We start from the raw sequence: 20,101 nt of genomic DNA on the forward strand, positions 1-20,101 counted from the left end.
ACAAAGCTTAGCATGGCACCCTGACACCTAATTTTCAAAGCTTTGATTCTGAATTGGGCATACTCCTTCTCTGTGAATGGAAGGTGCATGCACACAACATGTAAGTCATGCAAAACACTCAGACTTGTGGCACAGACCATGTCACAGATGTGCAACAAAGTTCAGAGTCTGTTTGTTATTGTAAGTTAAATGCTTCGTCCAAAGTTTAGGCAACTAAATATCAATAAGAAGCATGTTCAATCATTGTTTCTAAAATTGGCTGCTTTTTCAACAGGAACGACCGAAGACTGGTACAAAACCGGAGACAGTTTTCCGTACCCTGATATCATTGAAAAATATGCCTCAAAATCTATGGTTCGTAGAGTCTACTCTGGGCATTTCTATTTCCGTCCAAATATGAAAATCAAACGATCATATACTTACATTAACCAAGTGAGAGAGCCATTTCAGCGGATTGTTTCCCATTATCATTACATGCGTTATTCAAAAGATAGGCCCAAAAATCGGATCCGAGATATGATGGAAACTGGAGAATTCAATGAGACACTATCTGAATGCTTCGAAAAACAGCACAGAGGTTGTGAAAACAACGTCATGACTCGATTCTTTTGCGGTGAAGAAGCTCTGTGTGAAAATGGAACAGCAAAAGCTGTTGAACTGGCAAAATATAACATGAAGCACTTCTATGCCGCCATTGGCCTAACTGAACATTTTAACCTCTACTTGAAACTTCTCAGAAAGAGGCTTCCGAAATATTTCCGACTTTCTCAATTTGTCCCGCACGAAAAACCTGGTGTATATGACAGAGCTACGCCGCGCAAAGTTCCGTCTAAATTAAAAGAGAGAATTAAAAACGCCAACGCTGCAGATTATGAAATCTACCAGTATGCCAGAACACTTTTCCATGGACAACTCAAAGCTTGTGGCATAGACGAGACAACATTGTAGAGATGTACTCTCATTTTCCCATACAATTGTCCTTTCACAAAAAGCATGTTGCAGGCGATACCTGCCTATTGTTTACGCTAAGAGAAATTTCAACATAGAGAGTCAGGAACTTTTATTGCCAGAGTTGAAATCTGGGAGTCCCTTTGACGATCATGAAATCTTAGGTGAAAATGGTAGGCGATTTGAACATAGAAGATAGATCATCCGAACTGCCAGTGCTCAAGGCTGGACCTTTTGTGCATACGGAAACATTATAAAGTGTCATTTGTCTTTGATCATTTGTTCAAGTTGTTGTATTATATGAAATTTTAACAATCTCAAATCAAACTTAAGATGCACAAAACTTGCTCTGAGATTACGGAGTTGCAAAAACCTGCAATCATTTTTCATTTCAATTATGAAAACTGAAACAGGAAACCATCAGATCATTGCTAGGTTGGAATCACCAGAACCATCAGATGGACTCCGGAGTTAAGCTCGCTTTTCCTTATTTTCATCAAATTCACTGAGCCCCCATTAGATATTTTTATAAGAACCAGACAGTTTTTGCAAAGTTTCAATGTTGTTATTTTTCGGATAATTGGAGGCTCCAAAATTCTAAGCAATGTAGTTATTTCAACCTTAAAATTTCTTTAATTGCATGTTCAAATTGTTTCTAAATCCACTACAAAACCGTTTCGCATTGCTTTTTTAGATGCAAGGTTGACTAGCTGATAATATTTGCTTTTTTCTGTTGTTACAAGCACCTCGGAGCAGGGGAGGGGGTGGGGGGGGGCTTTCGCCTCTACTTTTTGCTAAAAATACCAAATATTAAGTAATAAAATACTAGTAAAGCCTCTTTCTATACGGTTTTCGCCCCCCCCTCCCCACTTTTCTCAACGCTCCGCGGTGCTTGTGTTATGAGAGTAAATTTGCACACTTCGATTTTTCCTCCGAGGGTCGGTATGTGCTTACCTTGTTCTAATTGTTTTGTAAAATCGAACCTCGATGCTCTCCTATTAACAGTACTCTAAAAAAAGTGTGTAGGCCTAACATTTTGAATCCCCAATTCAAATTAAATTTAATTTTTCAGCCACAAGACCTGACATACCCGAATATGATCTCAAAGTCAGTGTGAGATTTCAAATAGAAACAACAAGATTTCTAGCTTTTTCTTTGTTTTATTCCACACCTCGTCCAACCACACTTGTCTTTACTATACGTCAAAATGTTCTTAACAGAAAAATTACAAAGATGGTCTTTACAAAGTTACAAATATTTATAGCAATAATCTAAATAAAAGCTTGCATGTGCATGTTAAAAGAGTCCCCCGGCTTTAAACACAACTAGCACTACAGTTCGCTAACTCAACCTTGTTAAAAACTAGGGTATTGCAGTACTGTTACCGATGGTAAAGCAACACTGTTCCCGGAGGTAATGAATAAAGTGTCATAAAACTATCCCAAACTCAAAAGCTCTTATCTAATATACCAAAAGACATATCCTCAAGACAACATAGGTGGCAATAACATTAGTTACTGCAAACCGAAGGATTTAAATCCTTTTTTGATTAAGTTTTAAACAGTTTCGGGGTAGCCTTATCACAATTGGTTTAATGGCGGCGTTGACGGAGGGATTTTTAGGGGTAAATGTCCCATGCATGTTTGGTCAACATTAGTTTTAGACATACCTCAAAAAAGAGCTTGAATATCTGGGTTTGACTAGCGGTTTTCCACAACGATTTGCCAATGTGCAGTACTCAAATACATTGCAAGCAAACGTCATGTCACTTCTTGTACATACCACAAAAAATTAAGGTAGGGATCCATTTGGTATACAAAACAAGACAATTCAAAGACGAGGGTCATTATACTCTATGCAACAATTCCTTAAGCCAGCACCGCCACTAGATGTGTTAAATAAAATACGAGTCTATCTACTATATTTATATATTCATATATTTATATATATATTCGGTTATACGATCATTCTTAAATGCACGATTCTACAAATAACTACGTCTAACTGCGACACACAAAACAAACTAGACAATCCTAACATTCAACGATTATACGTGGTAAAAAATACTAGAAAAACAATAAACTGTTTGCAAATGCGTATTTTGGCATACGTAATATAGGGGGTATACAGCCCCTTCCCCGCATTAGGCTTGTCGACATATGATGACAGGAGGAATTGTTCCAGAACAGCCAAAATAATTCTTTGCTAAGAATTAAAACTCTTTTAAAAGCTTTTATTTATCAAAATTGTCCACATTAATGAAATCATAAAATGAAAAAAGTTCGTACAAAGTTCGAAAATGGTTAGTTCGTTGGAGCATTTATGGAAGCTTTGGCCTAAAACATCTTCGATAAAATGATTGTGCGGGGTTCGCAGTTTGGGCCGCAACAAAAAAACAAAAACAAAACTAACTTCTAAACGACATGAAATAAAAAATAATTCCACATGGAAGCGCTTATGATGGCCATACACTAGTATAAAAAGTTCAAGGCCAAAAAAGGGGGTCCCCCGGCTAAACGTAAACTTCTAATGGTAACTTACAAACTACTCTCTACAGGGTGGTTACATACATTTAACTGATTAACACAATATCAAGATTTAAAATTCAAACTAACAGGCGGGTTCAATGCCTAACTACAAATGATACATACTTGGATTAAACGATTAACAATGATCCTATGGAACTACAAAGTTGTTTAAAAACTTACAAAAATTATCAAAATGGCATATATTCAGAAAATGTTCACGAATATTATATAAACCAGCAAATATGAAGATTAGTTTGGATTCTTCAACCAAGAGGACAGTTCGTATCTTGGTGAACACGACAAATTGTGCTGCAAAGATGGTTAGATCTAAAATCGTCTGTTTTCTATGCACTACTGTGATTTACAGAATCAATGTGCTAAGCATTAAGCTGGATAAATTCATTCTCTACACGAGGCAGCTGATGTTAGGCAAATACACCAATACGAGGCAGTTGATGTAAAGCAAATACACCAATACGAGGCAGCAGATGTAAAGCAAAGACACCAAGACGAGGCAGCACCCAGGTCCAGAAACTATTGATGATAGTTTACAGTGTCTTAAGCAAATTACAACATAGGTAATTTGCTAGCACCGTAATTTTTTACACATTGCAACCTATCAGGAAACAAGGATTGTTGAGCCAGCCAATCAACTTATCTCGATTTATCTTTAAGAATAGCAGACAAACGCCTCCGTAGTTCTTGATTTGACTTCCTGTGCCGCTGCAACTCTGTTTTTAAAGTGCTTTCTTCACCTTTGATCGACTCAATGTAACTGATGGCCTTTTTCAAAATAACCACTTTCGGTATTTTCTTGTTGCCGGAAAGATCTGGAATACAGTCTCGCAAACTGTAGAATTTTCCTTTTAGCTCGTTTCTGCGTTTTCTCTCGAGGACATTATGTGACGCGCGGGAAAAGCGTTCGCTTAGTGCAGTGACTTCTTTCGATCGCTTACTGACGTTCTCTGATACACTGCTGTCGTTAGCAGGCGATTGGCTAGTTCTTGTTGTAACGACAACTTCCATTGGGGCTGCGTCATTGAAAATCTTTGTATTTTCTGTTGGCTCTGAGTCGGGTGTGTTTGGCGGAGTTAATATTTCCACTGACTGTTGCAGAGCCTTCATCTCCGCTGCTTTTGTATCTACCGTCACAACGTCGACATCCGCATCGCTTTCTTCGTCTGCAAATAAGGAAACATAAGTATAAGACATTTGGCAATAACAGTAAACAAATGTAGAAAAGTTGCCGCGCGAAGGAATTTCGTTACGTATAGCACAGGGGACTGTTGTGAAAAATTCACTTCAACTTTTGTGGTAGAAAGGTGGATTAAGAATAAAAAGTAATAACATTAATAATTTTTACGGAAATACAACATTCAAAATATCTAGAAGAGTATCTTTTTGAAAAATCTACACGGCTATTGCTTCTTTGCCGTGGGAGATCCATACAAATATTTTTAAACGATTCTAGAGCGAAAGACACGAAAGACGGTGACTATGTTCGTGTTGAATTCCCAAATTCGTGAGTTGCTTAATTTGATCTTCACCCGAAGGCAATAGACACGGGTTAATTGAGATCGGTATCACTGCCCATCACAGAAAAAAGAAACGATTTCATTAAATTGGATAGATTGTCATTTATAAGTAAAGCCCATTCCAAAACTAAAGATGAGACATATTATATCCATTTTGCATTCAGTAATACATTATCCATCTCGTATTATTGAGAACGGCAAATCTGCGCTTAAACGCGCGAATATCTACTTAAATAAGCCACCTTCGGATCGCCTCCCTAAGTCCGTATTTGAACCATAAAAGTAGAAGCCTGTAAGACATCCGACGGGGAGTTATACTGGGATAAATGTGTACATATTTCCGGGGTAACACGTAATGGAGTTAGAAAGGGCTTTGCTCAAATAAGTATCTGAATACGATTTTGTAATGATCCTGTATCTGGCGTTGTTTCATATCACGAACAAGATACGCTGTTAACGCGACCCTAAAAATATTTTAGCAGTTAAACAAGCCTTTATTCGCAAGTTATCCCACGATTCATAATATCGTGAATAAATTCGCAAGTAATCTTACAATAAGAGTTTTCCGTCCGTAGTTTAGTTTTGGTTTTACAGGGGTTGGCGAAATTTCTTGGCTCAAAGCGCTCAATAAGACTTTGCTAGATATTTACGAGACCAAATGCTCTTTTAAGTATAGTTCTTACAAACACACTATTGCTTCAACTAAACTGTCATTTTACGACAGATTTAATGTGAAAATCGAGTCATGTGTTGAATGCTTAAAAGGAAGAAAAACATTGTCAAACTCTCTCATTGAAATCTGAGCGTTGTTTCTTTGACAAAAATTTCTGGTAATTATTCCCACTGTTATTTTCGCAGCTATATGTCCTTTCAAGCTTCCAACGTGGGTTTCAGAATAACAAATATTTAACGGCAGCAGACTAATTTCGATTACATATTAGTAAACGAATCAAAGTTTAGATCAATGAATTTGCTCTCTGCCTCGTTCAGTTTACTAACTTTCCCATTACTGGTCAAACAAAAAATTTCTGTGAAATGTGCGTTTCCTTCCATCGAATGCCCTAAACTAAACAAAATGCTATCCAATTTGCTGTGTTTATAAACAAACCTTTTATAACCATGGTTAATGTTAAGTTAAATGCTGAAAATCCTGAGGAAATGGTTCATTGCTAGACTGTCGTGGTCATTCATTCCACGTTCTTTCGCTGTCCATTCATTACATAATAAATCCATTGGATTTATTACTAAACACGAGAATCCGGTACAAAAACTCTTTTGGACGAGAATCAACGGGAAATGTTATGGTTTATAGGATTAGGTAAGGGTGACCGTTTCAATCACAGTCGGTTTAGCAAACTAAATCCAAATGAAAAAACCAGCTAATGAAAAATGTCACCCGAAGAGGCACAAACCCATTCGTTTGGAATGTTAATCAGACACAGTCTTATTGCCAATAGTCGGCTGGTCAAACAGAGGGATTCCCCGAAGCGAGTAAGAAATATCAAAGATTCAATATAAGAGGGGTTGTGGTTGGGGTTGGGGTTCAATAGTCGGCTGGTCAAACAGAGGGATTCCCCAAAGCATGTAAGAAATATCAAAGATTCAATATAAGAGGGGTTGTGGCTGGGGTTGGGGTTAGGGTTGAAGCTATGAAAATCAAAGCATAAATCAAGGTGGTCTCTTTAACAAAAAAGCACTTCGGCTTTAAACACAACTAGCATAACAGTTCGCTAACTCAACCTTGTTAAAAAACTAGGGTACTGTAGTACTGTTACCGCATCTGTCCTCGTAAACACTTTTTTTTCAAATAAAATAGCTGACATTTGAGTCCAAAGAGTAAGGGGGGCGAGAGTGGTAAGCACAGAATGACTTTAATGTGGCCCTTTAAATAACAGGCTTCTTCTACTTAAAAACCCGCAGATCTCTATTTCTTTGCGGAGTAACGAGAATAATTTCTTTGCCACTCTTCCCGACCCTCTGATTTGCAGAGGATGGTCTAACTCCGGATCTTGATCAAAGATTCTTTGTTCGAAGTTATTAAAACAGTACCAAATAAAAGGAGTGCGATTTTGTGTTACATCGAGTGATAGTATAGCCTCTGATTGCAAATTTTGTAGTAAAATATCTTCGAAGTATTTGGGGGAGGGGGTATCAACTAAAGGGAACGTGGAGATGAAGCGTATCCAGCCGACCGTCAGTGTTGAAACCTGTTCGATTGGCACCAGGAGCGGATCAAGAGCAAATTTGAAGGAGGGGCAGCTGGTAGTGGGGGCGCTGAAAAATTTTCAAAAATTGGTTACGAGAGTGCGCTGTATACAACAATTTCAGATACCTTTTCAGAATAAACAACATAACTTTTGGGGTAATCCTTGAAGCAAATTAACCTATCGGTCCAAGAACCTTTTTCATCTGTTTCTCATTCTTCAAAAGAGGCGCACAATTTCCAAAAAAGGGGCGCCAGACTTGCTTCAAGTCGATGAGGGAGGGGCAACTGCCCCTAGTTGCCCCCCTTAAATCCGCCACTGCTTGGCACTGTGTACCAACTAAGCGGCAGCCTTGGACATTAGAAGTACCGTGATAGACAATACAATGCAAATCGTGATTAAATCTTAATAATATCTGAGCATTTGAGACACTAATCGATCAGGTTGCCTTTTCGTGCATCAATTTTACGAGAGGAGGGATTTTACGGCCAGAAAGCAGATTTCGATGAATTTATACCGCGTTAAATTTATATGATCCGGCTTAGGACCAAAACAGCAACATATCTGTCTGCAATTAAAGGTCCCTTACTAAGAGGCTCAGTTTCCTGAGGCTTACAGTGTCTAAAGAAGTATTACGCATTGTGTTTATTCAAGGGCCTATAGCTTAACAGGGTGGCATATTCATATAATGAATTGGGTATCAGAAGTAATTTAAGCGTAAGAGGGATGTGGGCCTAATCGGAGCATATCATATTGCCGGGCAATGAACATGTTGGGTACTGAACCAGTACATTTAGCGTGGATTGCGGTTTTGGGGCAAGTACTCCGCGAGAGGGGAGCGTGGAGGGTGCCACACAGTAAAAAGCGTCTGTTGGCAAACCTATATCGTTTGGATACCTTTCAAAGAATTATAAAGACTTGCATTTAGTAAACAAGTCCCCCCATACTGCCCCGAATATCTTATTGTACACCCCCCCCCCCCAAGTGATAGTCAATCAAGACAGGAGTCTGTAGGAGACTGAACTGCCATAGTTCTTTGACGGAAAAAAGGGAACATGAATACGAGATAGCTGCTTCATCTATCTGAAGTTTATATGAAAAGAAAATCTCTTTGCTAAGGCAATCAGTTTATACATTACCTTATTATGTATGATGCTATTGCACTTTAATGAATTGCATAGGACAACACTGAATGCTGGATTTTGCACTGAGTTCAACTTAATCAGTGCGGAAATCTTACCAGAAGTCAAACAAATTATGAACAGAGCAACAGAGGATGCGAGGTCAAAACTTTTACGCCAATAAAGATCATTCTGCTAACACCAGATTCTTTACCTCGTTTTGGAGCTGAGGTAGGAAAAAATCATGCAGCCAAGTCTCTCGTGCACCTAGGTTTCTGAAATTTCATTTGCTCAGAGATCAATTAAGAACTTAAATTTTATCCGATTTTCAGGTTACTATTGAATTTGTCTTGCGCGATGAAGAAAATACCTTGAGTACTGAAAGAAGTCTCGTTGTCGCGGCAAACACAAAGCGACAAGTGACAGGTTAGAAACTCCTACGGCTTTTTCAGCTTACCAGACGACTGGTCTAGGAAGCCTCTGCCAAGAAAAACAGTAAGCAAAAAGAAGAATGAAAGCAGTTTATAACATGGCATGCTATAACAAGATCAAAGCTTCCAATAAAATTAGTCTTCACATGTAAAAAGCATGCCGACGAACTGCTTGAAAATCTTTTGACTCTCGACAAACCCACAAACAACCAGTAGCATACCCAGTAAACAAGGGTCAGGAAAGTTTACATCGCTTTGTTAATAGAGGCAATAGAATTCTAAAACAGGCAGGTAGCCAGAAGGTGGCTAACAGGAAAGCAACCTGCACGTTTGCCTTTGAACCCCATTTTATTATTATGGTAGCTATTGCCTGCTTCAATCACGCTTCGGAAGAAAGGGGGCAAACAATATAGGCAAGGTTCGTCAAGTAGGTGGGGAACATAGGGAACATATGATGGGGAACAAAAACTCGGGTTATATACGTAAGACATAAGAACATAAAAGGAAGTGGTGCTAAACTTTGGCACACTTGAGCCCCTGTTGGCCAAAATATTGTCCGTTTAAGAGAGGTGTCCGTTTTTCCGAAGATAATTATCACCTTTAAGGATCCGAGAGTGCAAGAAAGAAATTTAGAACAAAATCAGTTCAGAGGCTTCTTTAACTTGGGGTGTCTTATCCTTGAAGTTTTGATTTACAAAAAAAAGCAGAGAGTGGAGATCTCGGTTTAATCTTTCGTTACATTTGATGCAATGTTAATTCTAACAATTGGTATATTCACAGTAATGATTGCGGTGATTAGCTCTGATAAGTAAATCAATTACTTTTCAAGTGCTTCACAATCTTCCATTCATTCACACAAAGTTCGCGTGCTGGCGCAAAAAAATCGACCGCGATTCTTGTCCGCAACTCAGACAGTCTTATTTTCGCGCAAATTCGATTACAATTTCACCAAAATTGTAATTTGTCTGATAAACAAAAACCAGTTGTCTCTAACAAGCACTTTTAAATCTGCAAATAATAGTGACGCGCGTCGAAATGGTTGCAAAATCGCACGGGATCGGCCTAAAGAATGCGTCGCGATCCTCGATTTCCTATCTGAGTAAACGAAAGGATAGCGTGTTGCGTGCAGAGTACCGCGACCTTGATAACCGCAGCTAGACGAATCAGTTTTGTTTGGCTTTCAAGTGGATTAAGATTAAACCAGGCACTGACATTGAGAAGTACGGCCAAGCTGTTTAGACAGCCTAAGCTAATTATCAAACGGCCCAGGGAAAGTTTGTGGGGTCTGGAGGGATCTTCGGGGAAGATCTAGTCGTGTTTCTAAATAAAGAACCTTCACAATCACACGATAAATGAAGTAATTTGTGCGAATATGTAAAAACGCCTAGCATGGTGTGTCGGTTTTAAATAGGTCAGAAGGAGGGTTGGGGAGCAATGGAGGGCCCAGTCTGAAATCTGCATTGCTTGAAAATTTGTGTCTATAAACGGAGTCGACTGTGTAGATAAGATAAGAAATGTAATCTGCATGCAGTGGCTAGGCAAGTTCAAATGATTAAGAAATAAATATCGCTTATCTTACGACGAATGCGTGCGAGAAAAGATGGTAACATCTGGTGGCCAGCGAGAGATTTCAGAAGAGAGGATGACCGGTTTAATTACTGTGAAAGCAGGTCTAAAGTACGCAAAGTTGATTATTGATTAGATCGAGGTAAAGAAATTTACCAGGCTTAAAGCACAGCATTAATCTTATTGCATAAAAGCATGCAATGTTAAGAGGATAACGGCTAAAGAAGTACAAACCACTTACAAACCAGGCTTATAGAGGACAAACGTATTGGTTAGGTTTCGTGCGAGATATGAACACATCTGTTAAACTTTTTCACTGCATATTGGAAATGCCAGCTTGTTTCGGCTCTGTGTCTGGGTCAAGTCTACTTGACCTGCTGGGCTTTTCGGCAACAGATTTCCAGCGCTAATACACTTCATCCAAGGAGCAAGTCTCGTAGACACGATAGAATATAAGTATTTGGACATTCCTGTGACGATCTAAAATCAGTTTTAGTGATTGCGCTGGGGATGGTGATAAAGATTGATCATTGATTGATGATTATGATGATCGATGTTGATAATCGTGATGATAATTTATGATAATTGTGATGGTGATAACAATGGTGGTAGTAGTAGCGATGATTATGAAACAGTGCATAAACCCTTAATTGCAAACAACCAAATCAATACCAAATCAATGTAAAAACTGACATCTAAATTGATCACAATGTTTCCGCTATGGACATTAAAGACGGAAATCCGAAAATATTGAGAAGGCAATCGACTGACATCATTGTTTTGATGACATAATATCAACTCAGATTCAATACAGAAGGAAATGTTTTTTTCAGAATAAGTTGGATTCGGCCAACGTTAATCCCGCTGATGAATCACTGGGATGGCCTCGATTATCTGCAGAAGCTAAATCAGTTTTCGATTACCGTAAATTCTCTTTTTAGCCCCCCGGGAGCTTATTTTTTTAGCATTCTAAAGGGGGGTTCACAAAAGAGGGGGCTAAAATGAGAGCGGGGGCTTTAAAGAGAATTTACGGTAAACATTATATTATTGCAAAACTAAGTAGTAAGAGCGTTGCTGCGATGCAAATGTGACTGAATGGTACGAAGGAGAATCAAACATCACGCTAAGTTTGCCTGGAAGTCATGAGAGGTCACCAGCCCGCATCGAGGTTAAGAAGTAATTTGCGCATCCACTATTTCCAAGTTTCCCATTTCCGCTATGGCTTGGTCACGAACTTTTGCGGCAAGTGAAGAATGAACCGTGTAGAAAAGGTTTGATCAAGTTGTGGCTTTTACCGCAAACAAGCAACCAAAAGAAACAAATAAAAAAGAAAGCAGGAATTTCAAAAGTTATCTAAAAGTACGGACATAAGGGGTGCGGGGGCAGTCTCATTCTTGTCGGCTGATGTTTTGTTAGCACATATAAACATTGAAGGCTAAACATAAAAACGAGTCTTGTTGGGTAAGGATTTGTAACTGGAAAAATTAGTTCAACCATTTGAAAAAGGGGTGCGGTAGGAATCTTTGCTCTAACGGGGCCTCTTTATTAGGGGAATCTATACTCTAGCCGCTGGAGTTTGGTTACAGGAACTCCAAAGAGTTACATAAATTTTGTGGGACGCCCTGTGTAGAGAGGGGTAACTTATACTGCGATTTTAGCGTAACGAATGGATTCAGAGCCTTGGATTTGAACTTAATCGACACTAGGCCAGGAACAAGAATCGCTAAAAACACTGAAAGGAACCCATTATACAGGGCTCATAATTTTTTAACTCTTATCTAACATGCTATAAAATGCAATGACATTGAGAAATTGTCCATTACTTAATGAAGAGGAATTGGACAAAAAGAACGCCAAAAGACGGCACCTGATGGACCTTTGTCATGAGAATAGAACTCGACATTTGAGCAGCTGGCTTTACAAACAAGAAAAACAAAGATAGAAAGATATGAAAACCAACAACAAATTTCTTTAAAGTGCATCCAAAACCACAATCCCCTCTAATTGCCAAGATTGTTTACTAGTGTTAGGAACAAAATTATTTTTGTACCAGCAGCCAAATTGTTTGATTGTCTATCTAACAGCATTAAAACTGATGTTGACTAGCATCGAACGATTATGTCTTACGACCTAAGAAAAGGGGAGATACCATGTTATTGTATGAACATAACGATACAGATATCAATGTGAGTAATCCTATAAGGCCGTAATAAGACAGTGTTTGACAGCAAGCTGAAATTTTTCAGCGTCATGGAAAATTCGGAAGCACAAGAATGGAGTTAGAATAGTACGTGCATAGAATAGCATGGCCTCTGTAAAGAGAAGAGTTACATCGAAACCTCTGAAAAAACTCAGTATCGAAAGTTTTTTTCCCGTCAAAAAGGGTGAGAGAGGTAGCTTGTATGCAAAGGGCATCTTCGTATAAAAGACATAAGAATTAGTCTCAAAACAGCCCGCTTTATTGAGCATTCACAATAGGTATGCTGTACCTTTTGGGGGCAGTCCTTGGGTAACAGGCACCGCGGAGTGTTGAGAAAAGTGGGGGGTCTTAAAATGTGCGGGGAGTAAAACCGAATAAAAAGGGGGTTTTACTGATGGTGCCCTTCTAAATACTTACCATTTTGCAAAAGGTAGGAGGCCCCCTGCCCCAAGGTGCCTGGGTAATGGGTGCAGTTTCTAGGAAGTAGATGTTTAAACAACCCTTGGATGTCTGGGGACAAAAAGTAAGTTGGGAAAGGAGAGGGGTAGGGCAAGTTCTTCTCTTTGGTTTTTTCGTATTATATTCTGCATAAATAAAGAAGCAATATAATATAGTTTAAACTATTCAAAGGCCGACCCCAGCCTGTAGAAAACAGGCAGGGCACAGATAATTTTGAAAGTTGTGGAGCCACATGTAGAAAGTTCGTGATTTCTCGGATATCACTTATGGACGGTATGACGTAAAACGCCTATAACATTGTTTGGTCTAGTCTAAATGCAGTTATAGATATAAAGTAAACCTTAATTCAATTCATAAATTCTTTCTTTACCAGAATCCATATACATGGGTAAAAAGGAAAAACAAAGAAAGGTATTAGTGCCCAAAGTTACCAGATTCCATAGACAAAGGAGTGGTATGTGATAAAATCGCAACACGAGCGCAAGAGGCACCTTGTTAATCCTCATAATCAAATATTTCGATTGGACAACGATTTGCAAAAAGTGAGAGCAGACGAGGAGACGTTACATAACGAAAGAAGATTTCATTCTCATTTGATATAATTCTAGTCGCCCTACCATTCAATGATGCAAGATACCACCCTTTTATTTCTTTATTTGTTGTCTTGAACCCCTACTCCGACGACAAAGTAAAATGGACAAAAATGCCATGTCTTTAGCCGATAAATGCCTATCATAAAACAATTGCCTTTTATAAATAACAAATTGACGCATCATCTATGTGATCTGTTAATCACTGTATAATGATAATCAAAACCAGGGCACTTCTCTTACCGCTTTTAGTCATTATCATAATCATAATTAACAATTCTAGGGGGAATCAAATGGAAGCGTGCAGTCTGGAATAAAAGATTTGAACAGTCGCTTGTACCATAAATACGGAAATAGGTTTATTCTGGTCAACCAGGGACAAAGAAGTAATAAAGTAAACATGCCACATTTCCCCAAGATAAACCTCTTTTGTTCTATCTTTGTCTGTATTTTGTTTAATGCACAAACTGATAATTAGAAACGAAAGGAAGTTCACTGAATTCTGCATTAATGTGTATACAGTTTATATAATATCGATTAGTGGTTGCTGTAATGAAATAATCGTAAATCATTACACTGTTGTTACAAAGGGTAAACTGACTAGGCCGAATCGAACGATTTTGGCTCGTCTGTTTCTATACAACTCAACTGTATTTTGTATTTATATTTGATCACGGCTAATGGAAAGCGTAGTTATTCAGTTTCAGATCGTTAGGAACTGCATCTAGTTTAATCAAGACGTCTTACATTGAATTAAGATACCTAACGGGTGGCAAGTTGGCGCAATTACATTTATTTGCCAATGGCCTTGGTATGGCTTAATTCACCTTCAGTAATGGTCGGCATCTGCTTATGAGAATTTTTCTTTCAGACAATGCCAGGGCTTAAGAAATTTGCCTATTTCTTGGGAAAACCAGAGAAAATGACCTTCAAACTCAGAGCAAATGATTAAAATGTTGTGTAATTGCCCAACATAACAGTCTTCGGCTTGGTTCTGCTCTCACAACACTCTCTTGAATGCATGATAACAAATCGATCGCACTCTCGCATCCCTTCGCCTACAAATAATTTTTTTACTACAGATGTTTCGTTGCTAGGGGCACGAACAAATGAGGGTTAAGCTGGGTTCAGAATTGGGGCAAGGTTCCGGAAGGCCACAAAGGAAACCCTGTTAATATGTTATATGCAGCTTTTAGAAAAAAAACTTGGTACGTTTGTCCGGTGAAAAAAGCAACCCCATGCCGTTTCCAAAAGTCCTGGCACCGTTGCAGTGAAAAACAGCGACAATTGACAAATTCAATTTGCTCTCAGTTCTTTTCGCAGTTTGGTAATTTCAGGCAGTAAAATATGTTGGGATCAACCAAGAACCGAAGCAAAGCAACTGTGAAGTGAACAATACTCATTTGGCAGCCGTTGTGTCCAAAATAAGACTTGGGATTGAAATGCCTCCTTAATGGACAATGCTGGCATCTTGATAAGATCTATGTAGTTTGTTAGGCTTAATAGCAATCCATCTGTTGTTTTTAAGGCGCCAATCGTTGGGACACTATAATATTGTACATTGACCCTCTCTGTACCAATGAAGTATAAGCCAAAATACCCAAAACATAATGATTCAAAATTATGTTTGATATTTTTCTTTCGACCACTTCCTATTTCCATTTACCAAATATTGCATTGACGTTAAAGAATAACGCTGATTTGTGATTAATCAAAGAAAATTTAGATGTCTGAAATGTTTCCGGTGAAAAACCCAAACGGTAATTGCAATAAAAACAAAGCGGGATTCTGATACTACATCGGTAGAAGCCAGTAAATAAGCTGTAATGGGGTTAAGGCAAACCTGCGTTATATAAAATAAACAAAAGTTTATGTAATGAATACTCCTGGTTGGCCAGAAAAACTTCCCATCGTTTGAAAAAACTCCGTAGGTCAGGAAAAACCTTTCTTTGATATCCCTACAATTTGCGGTGTTTCTGCTAAAAAAGGAACGATTGCATAATAGTGGGGATTCCCCTGCCTTTTGATTGATGACGACATGATGATTATTATGATATGATGTTATAATTTTGCGTACAAGAGAACTTCTTAATCTGGCCCCTCAAATTTATGCTGAGAAACACCCGATTTTGCAGATAACAACACAAAGGTCACAGAAAGGATGCTTTGGTAACTATCAGTAAAAACGTTCACCCCACACTGAACAAGCCCCCTACCCTATTTCTGACTTTGCCGTGGCTTCTCTCCAGCTATAGCACCAAAGGCTGCCAAATAACCGGATGGCAATAAGCCTTTTCAAAACAAAAATGGTGATGCAGAGAGACAACAGAAGGGTGCTTGAAATGCCGTTTGGCCCGGTCTGGCCATTATCAAAATCTGTTGTGGAAATCGAGCTATAAGAGACATGAACTTGTCTGCTCTTATGAAGTTTCAAGAAATTTCGTGAATCAACTAATTTCAGAGGAATGTTTGTGAACTCTTTCTTGGGGCCCCATCTCCCTTGTCAGAAACATCAGGGAATTAAGCATGTAAGAGACATGAAGGGGAATAAAATTGCGGTTTATCTCGGTGTAAAATAGCTGTGATTGCAGATATCAGATGTTTTTGACAGAGTAAACCGCAGTTGACTTCAGACTCGGAAAAGTATGTAAACAACACAAGAATGGTGGGGGACGACTTGTATTACACATCAGCTTACGTCACAGTAGCCGACCAGGAGGTGGCCAATTTTTCAAGTCGATGTAAAAACACCAACAATCAATTATCGCCGTGACAGGTCATCGACAGTAATTTCCGAGAATTTGCTATCGTTATGTCTGGTCACAGAGAAACTGTTAAACTGTAGCGATCTTTGTGAGAATCCGGAAGTTACGTCCGCAAACTTTGATCCCAGATAACGCAATAGAACGGCGGCCAAATCCTTGATATTTGCAAATGCAAATTTTGCCTCGTCACTGAAATATATTTCCGCCCATACAAAGCGTTCAGGATGCCGCAAGATTTGGCAAGAAAATCTTATTTGGCAGCGGAAAGGTATAAGGCTCCCTTAAAAAATCTCGCACCGAGAAGCAATATCAGCGAAGTGATTGTAGCCTTTCTTCCTACTTTCTTTTATGACAACTTCGGACATATTAATATCATCGCTCATTAATTCATTTCGAACACAACCCACGCGACACTTCAACATGTAATGTCGTGGTGTGAAAAATCTGGACAACTTCTCTGATGATTGGGTCACGCTTAGAGGGTGTGAATGAAACACTGAAATCTTACGATTTACAATCTATTGTCAACTTTTCTCAGTTTCAGACAAGCATTCCTTTGACAGCAACCAAAATTTTTTGCAGCAGTTACTTTAACAAGAAATTGTGATTTAAAACCACATTTTTTTGCTTGATAGATGTTGATACCGAAATGTTTTGAATTTAAGGGAAACAAACCAATTTAGATAGTTAACCAATGTTTACCCGACAAGACTCTCCTAAAAGTCTGCCCGGCGACAAAATTTGAAAATAATTATAAAGAAAATCAAACATGTACCTGATTCTGGTGAACTAATGTCTCTGAGTGCAATTCTTTCTTCTAAAGCGGAAACAGAAGGAAAAACTTCAGCTGGATCCACAGTGTGAAGGAATTTGCTTGAGATTTCGGAGTTGTCCATAAAAGCGGGAAGTTTCCCTGGTAGAGGGAGTTCCCCAACGTAACTCCTCGTGTACGCATGTTCTCGAAATCTAGAGCCGTGATTTTCTGAAGCACCCCACATGCAGTCTTTAATAATCATTGATTCAGTTTTCCTAAATGTAGGTGCGGATATGTCATCAATTGATTCTAGATCTCCAATATGCATTTCTGCGAGGCAAGGACTTGTCGGTGGTGTTAGAAAAACATCTTGAATTGTCCATATATCCAGGGACTCTGGCTTTTCGATCATTTTGACCACTGTCGCTCGGATAACTTCGCCACTTGATGTAACAACGATTATAAGATAAATCTAGTGAAAAAGACGAGGAAACGATTTATATTGATGTAAATACGGCTGCAGGTTACAAATGAATAGGTACAGATGAATTAATCGGACTGTCATTCATACAGACAGAGACCTGTGTGAATCGGATATCTTTCTGGTCTGCCAGGTCACGGAAAAAATGTTATTCGGATTAAAAGTGAAATCTGATGGATATTCTGTTTTAAATGTAAGCCATAATTCACAGCATTTTTCAATTGACCAAGACCTTAAAATCATACCCATGAAATATTTGAGGCAAACCAATCAGGTTGCCATTAGTAATAGCGACAGCAACTTAGGGAGTAAACTGAATATTAGTTACGTTGAAAGATCACGAAAAACTGCGAATGATACAATATTATTGTGGCGGCATTCGATAAGTGAACTATAACCTTCAAAATATCAAGTTTTAAGTCAAACATAAAAAAATCATTTAATCGAAAAATTTTCATAAAATTACAAATGCTCATATAGAACTAAATTGATAAATAATTACAAATAGTTTTCTAAATTTAAAAAATATGTTTTACCTGTAAAGATAAGTAGCAGTTGAAATATGTGTAACTCTTTACCAATTTCAGTTAAAAATAAAATATATGCGTATAATTGTTTTGAACTCTGATGGACCAATCAAGCCAGACACTTCCAGTAGACTGGAAAAATTTGGATCGGCTGAGGTTTTTATGATGTAAGCTCTAGCATTTCCTTGCTCTTATCTCAATTCTAAAGAGAATGGTAATCTGTCTATTTAAAACTACAATCAACAATAGCCGACATCTCATTATCTCTGCAGCTTTTAAACACTGCCAATTTCTGACATAAAGCTATGACGCGTTCATCATTAGAAAATGTTGACAAATTCTTTGAAAAAATAATTATAGAAAATAATACAGAAATTGAGTTTTGTAGGAATGAAAATCACCTCCTTAGATACAGCGTTCTGACTCCAAACTTTAGCATTGCTACCGTAGGGTTAAATTGAACTTTATCAAAATAAACAGATAAATATCTTTCGGTCAAATACAACTGGAACTTAGACTTCCTGTAAATAATAACTTGGTGACACTGTGTATCATCTCTAATTGTATTGGTTGGCAACAAGTTTTTCTCCAAACATAAATTCAGCGTTATGTTATGGAATCACAACTTCAAGCACGACGAATATAATTGAAAAAGATCCCCTTACCTTGCAACGCGTTCTAGCGACCTTCGTCTAAAGTACTCCGAGGTGAATTCCGAGAGATCGAAGATCATTCTTTGAGAGCCAGCTCAATTTTAATGTACAGTTATTATGTTCTCCCCATCAAATAATCTGCTAGTAACAGCCAGCTGGGCTTTCAAAGAGAGTGATTGTTAACAAGCAATCCACATGATCAAGAACCAATCAGCTGATTGGCCGTCGGGGGAGAACCCTGAGTTTTGGCGCGAAACGATCGATTCCGGTTTCTAAGGGCGCACCTGGGATATCTAGCAATGCTCAATAGACTGACAAAAAAGCACGTTTGAAATCAAATCGAGTACAGTTGTAGGGCAAAACGCAATATCAAAGGGAGTTTACTAACAACACTGAATATCCGTGTGAAATTTCTCAGAGATCTGTTTATAGATACGAACAACAGAGAGTTTCTTGGAATTAATTTTTATAGGAACAACAGGCTGCATTTTCCTGTATCCCATGCAATTATGATCCTGGTTTGGTGAAAGACTTTTTGGCACTTAATCATTTGGGGTGGTATTAAAGAACCCTCTTATTTCATCCTACTTAAACCTTGTTGATTATTTTATCATCATATTTGAGAGGTTCATTTGCTAAGGAAAAGACATCAAAGGCCTAGCCAAGGCAAGCTACCAGCAAGAAGACGACGATAGGCAAACTGGGATCTGAGCTTAGTCCTGGAAGTTGGCGATGATGATGATTGTAATCTTATAAGTGCATAAAAATGATTAAGAAAAAATGAAGACGATAAAGACGGTGAAAATCATTATAAAGATGAACTGGAGACTTTCAAGGTTTAAGGGACTGCGGATGGTGTGGTCTAACCATACTCAAAGATGTGAAGCCTCCTTGGGTTTGCGGTTGTCATGTTTAATTGGATTCCAGGGGGGCTAAGTAAACTGTTGGCTTTACAGCTTCCAAGAACTCAAGTCGTTTATTTTCTTTCGGCTTTTCAACCGTTCCACAGTTAAACGACCGCCGCTTGTAAACAAGATCCCCCAGTGTTAACGAATTCAACAAATTAGCTTCGGTCTTTTTGCTGCTTGCATGTCATACACCAACGAAAAAATATGGATTTATCAGGACATCGATCTACCGTCAGAACAGAGGGACTAATCAGAACATTTTCTACATAAATGGCCATACAACAGTCATGAACATAATCATAATCATAATCATCACGAAAAATAATCTAAACAATAATCATCATCATCATCAATTCCACAATCATTCTTATTAATTACACTCTTTTTATAAAAACCAATAAATTTAAGTTCAGAATGACTGTTCTTAATTT

The 20,101-nt window shown here is 38.3% G+C and overlaps 3 protein-coding genes across 6 annotated transcripts in view; 1 reads left to right on the top strand and 2 right to left on the bottom strand.

Moving 5' to 3' along the window:
• LOC135695313 (uncharacterized) overlaps window positions 1-563 on the bottom strand; it is a 20,199-nt gene extending 19,636 nt beyond the window's left edge. For both annotated transcript variants that reach the window (XM_065214375.2, XM_065214373.2), the window contains exon 1: window positions 424-563. The gene's annotated coding sequence lies outside the window, so the exon portion shown is untranslated. The remainder of the gene's footprint in view (window positions 1-423) is intronic.
• The window catches only part of LOC135695312 (uncharacterized), a 14,755-nt gene extending 7,167 nt beyond the window's left edge, over window positions 1-7,588 (top strand). The window contains exon 7 of one of the 3 annotated variants that reach the window (XM_089108726.1): window positions 275-7,587. In XM_089108726.1, the coding sequence (XP_088964852.1) occupies window positions 275-948 (674 nt within the window). In that variant the 3' untranslated portion in view covers window positions 949-7,587. Of the gene's footprint in view, window positions 1-274 lie in introns of all 3 variants that reach the window. The other 2 variants (XM_065214370.2, XM_089108719.1) reach the window with 2 other exon arrangements.
• LOC135695314 (uncharacterized) lies at window positions 4,131-17,513 on the bottom strand. Its single transcript, XM_065214376.2, has 2 exons — window positions 17,123-17,513; window positions 4,131-4,657 (listed from the first exon to the last, which is right to left on the bottom strand). The coding sequence occupies exons 1-2, from the start codon at window positions 17,511-17,513 to the stop codon at window positions 4,131-4,133; spliced, it is 918 nt and encodes a 305-aa protein (XP_065070448.2).
• Window positions 17,514-20,101: the final 2,588 nt, after the last annotated feature.

Source organism: Rhopilema esculentum, chromosome 2 (genome assembly GCF_057945365.1).
Source record: "Rhopilema esculentum isolate cy_ngs chromosome 2, ASM5794536v1, whole genome shotgun sequence".
Classification (NCBI taxonomy): domain Eukaryota; kingdom Metazoa; phylum Cnidaria; class Scyphozoa; order Rhizostomeae; family Rhizostomatidae; genus Rhopilema; species Rhopilema esculentum.

Excerpts from the sequence above, each read along its gene's own strand:
- LOC135695314 (XM_065214376.2), bottom strand. The coding sequence starts at position 17,513 with ATGATCGAAAAGCCAGAGTCCCTGGATATATGGACAATTCAAGATGTT. Across the intron at positions 4,658-17,122 it reads CATTAGTTCACCAGAATCAG|ACGAAGAAAGCGATGCGGAT; the intron begins GTACATGTTTGA and ends CCTTATTTGCAG.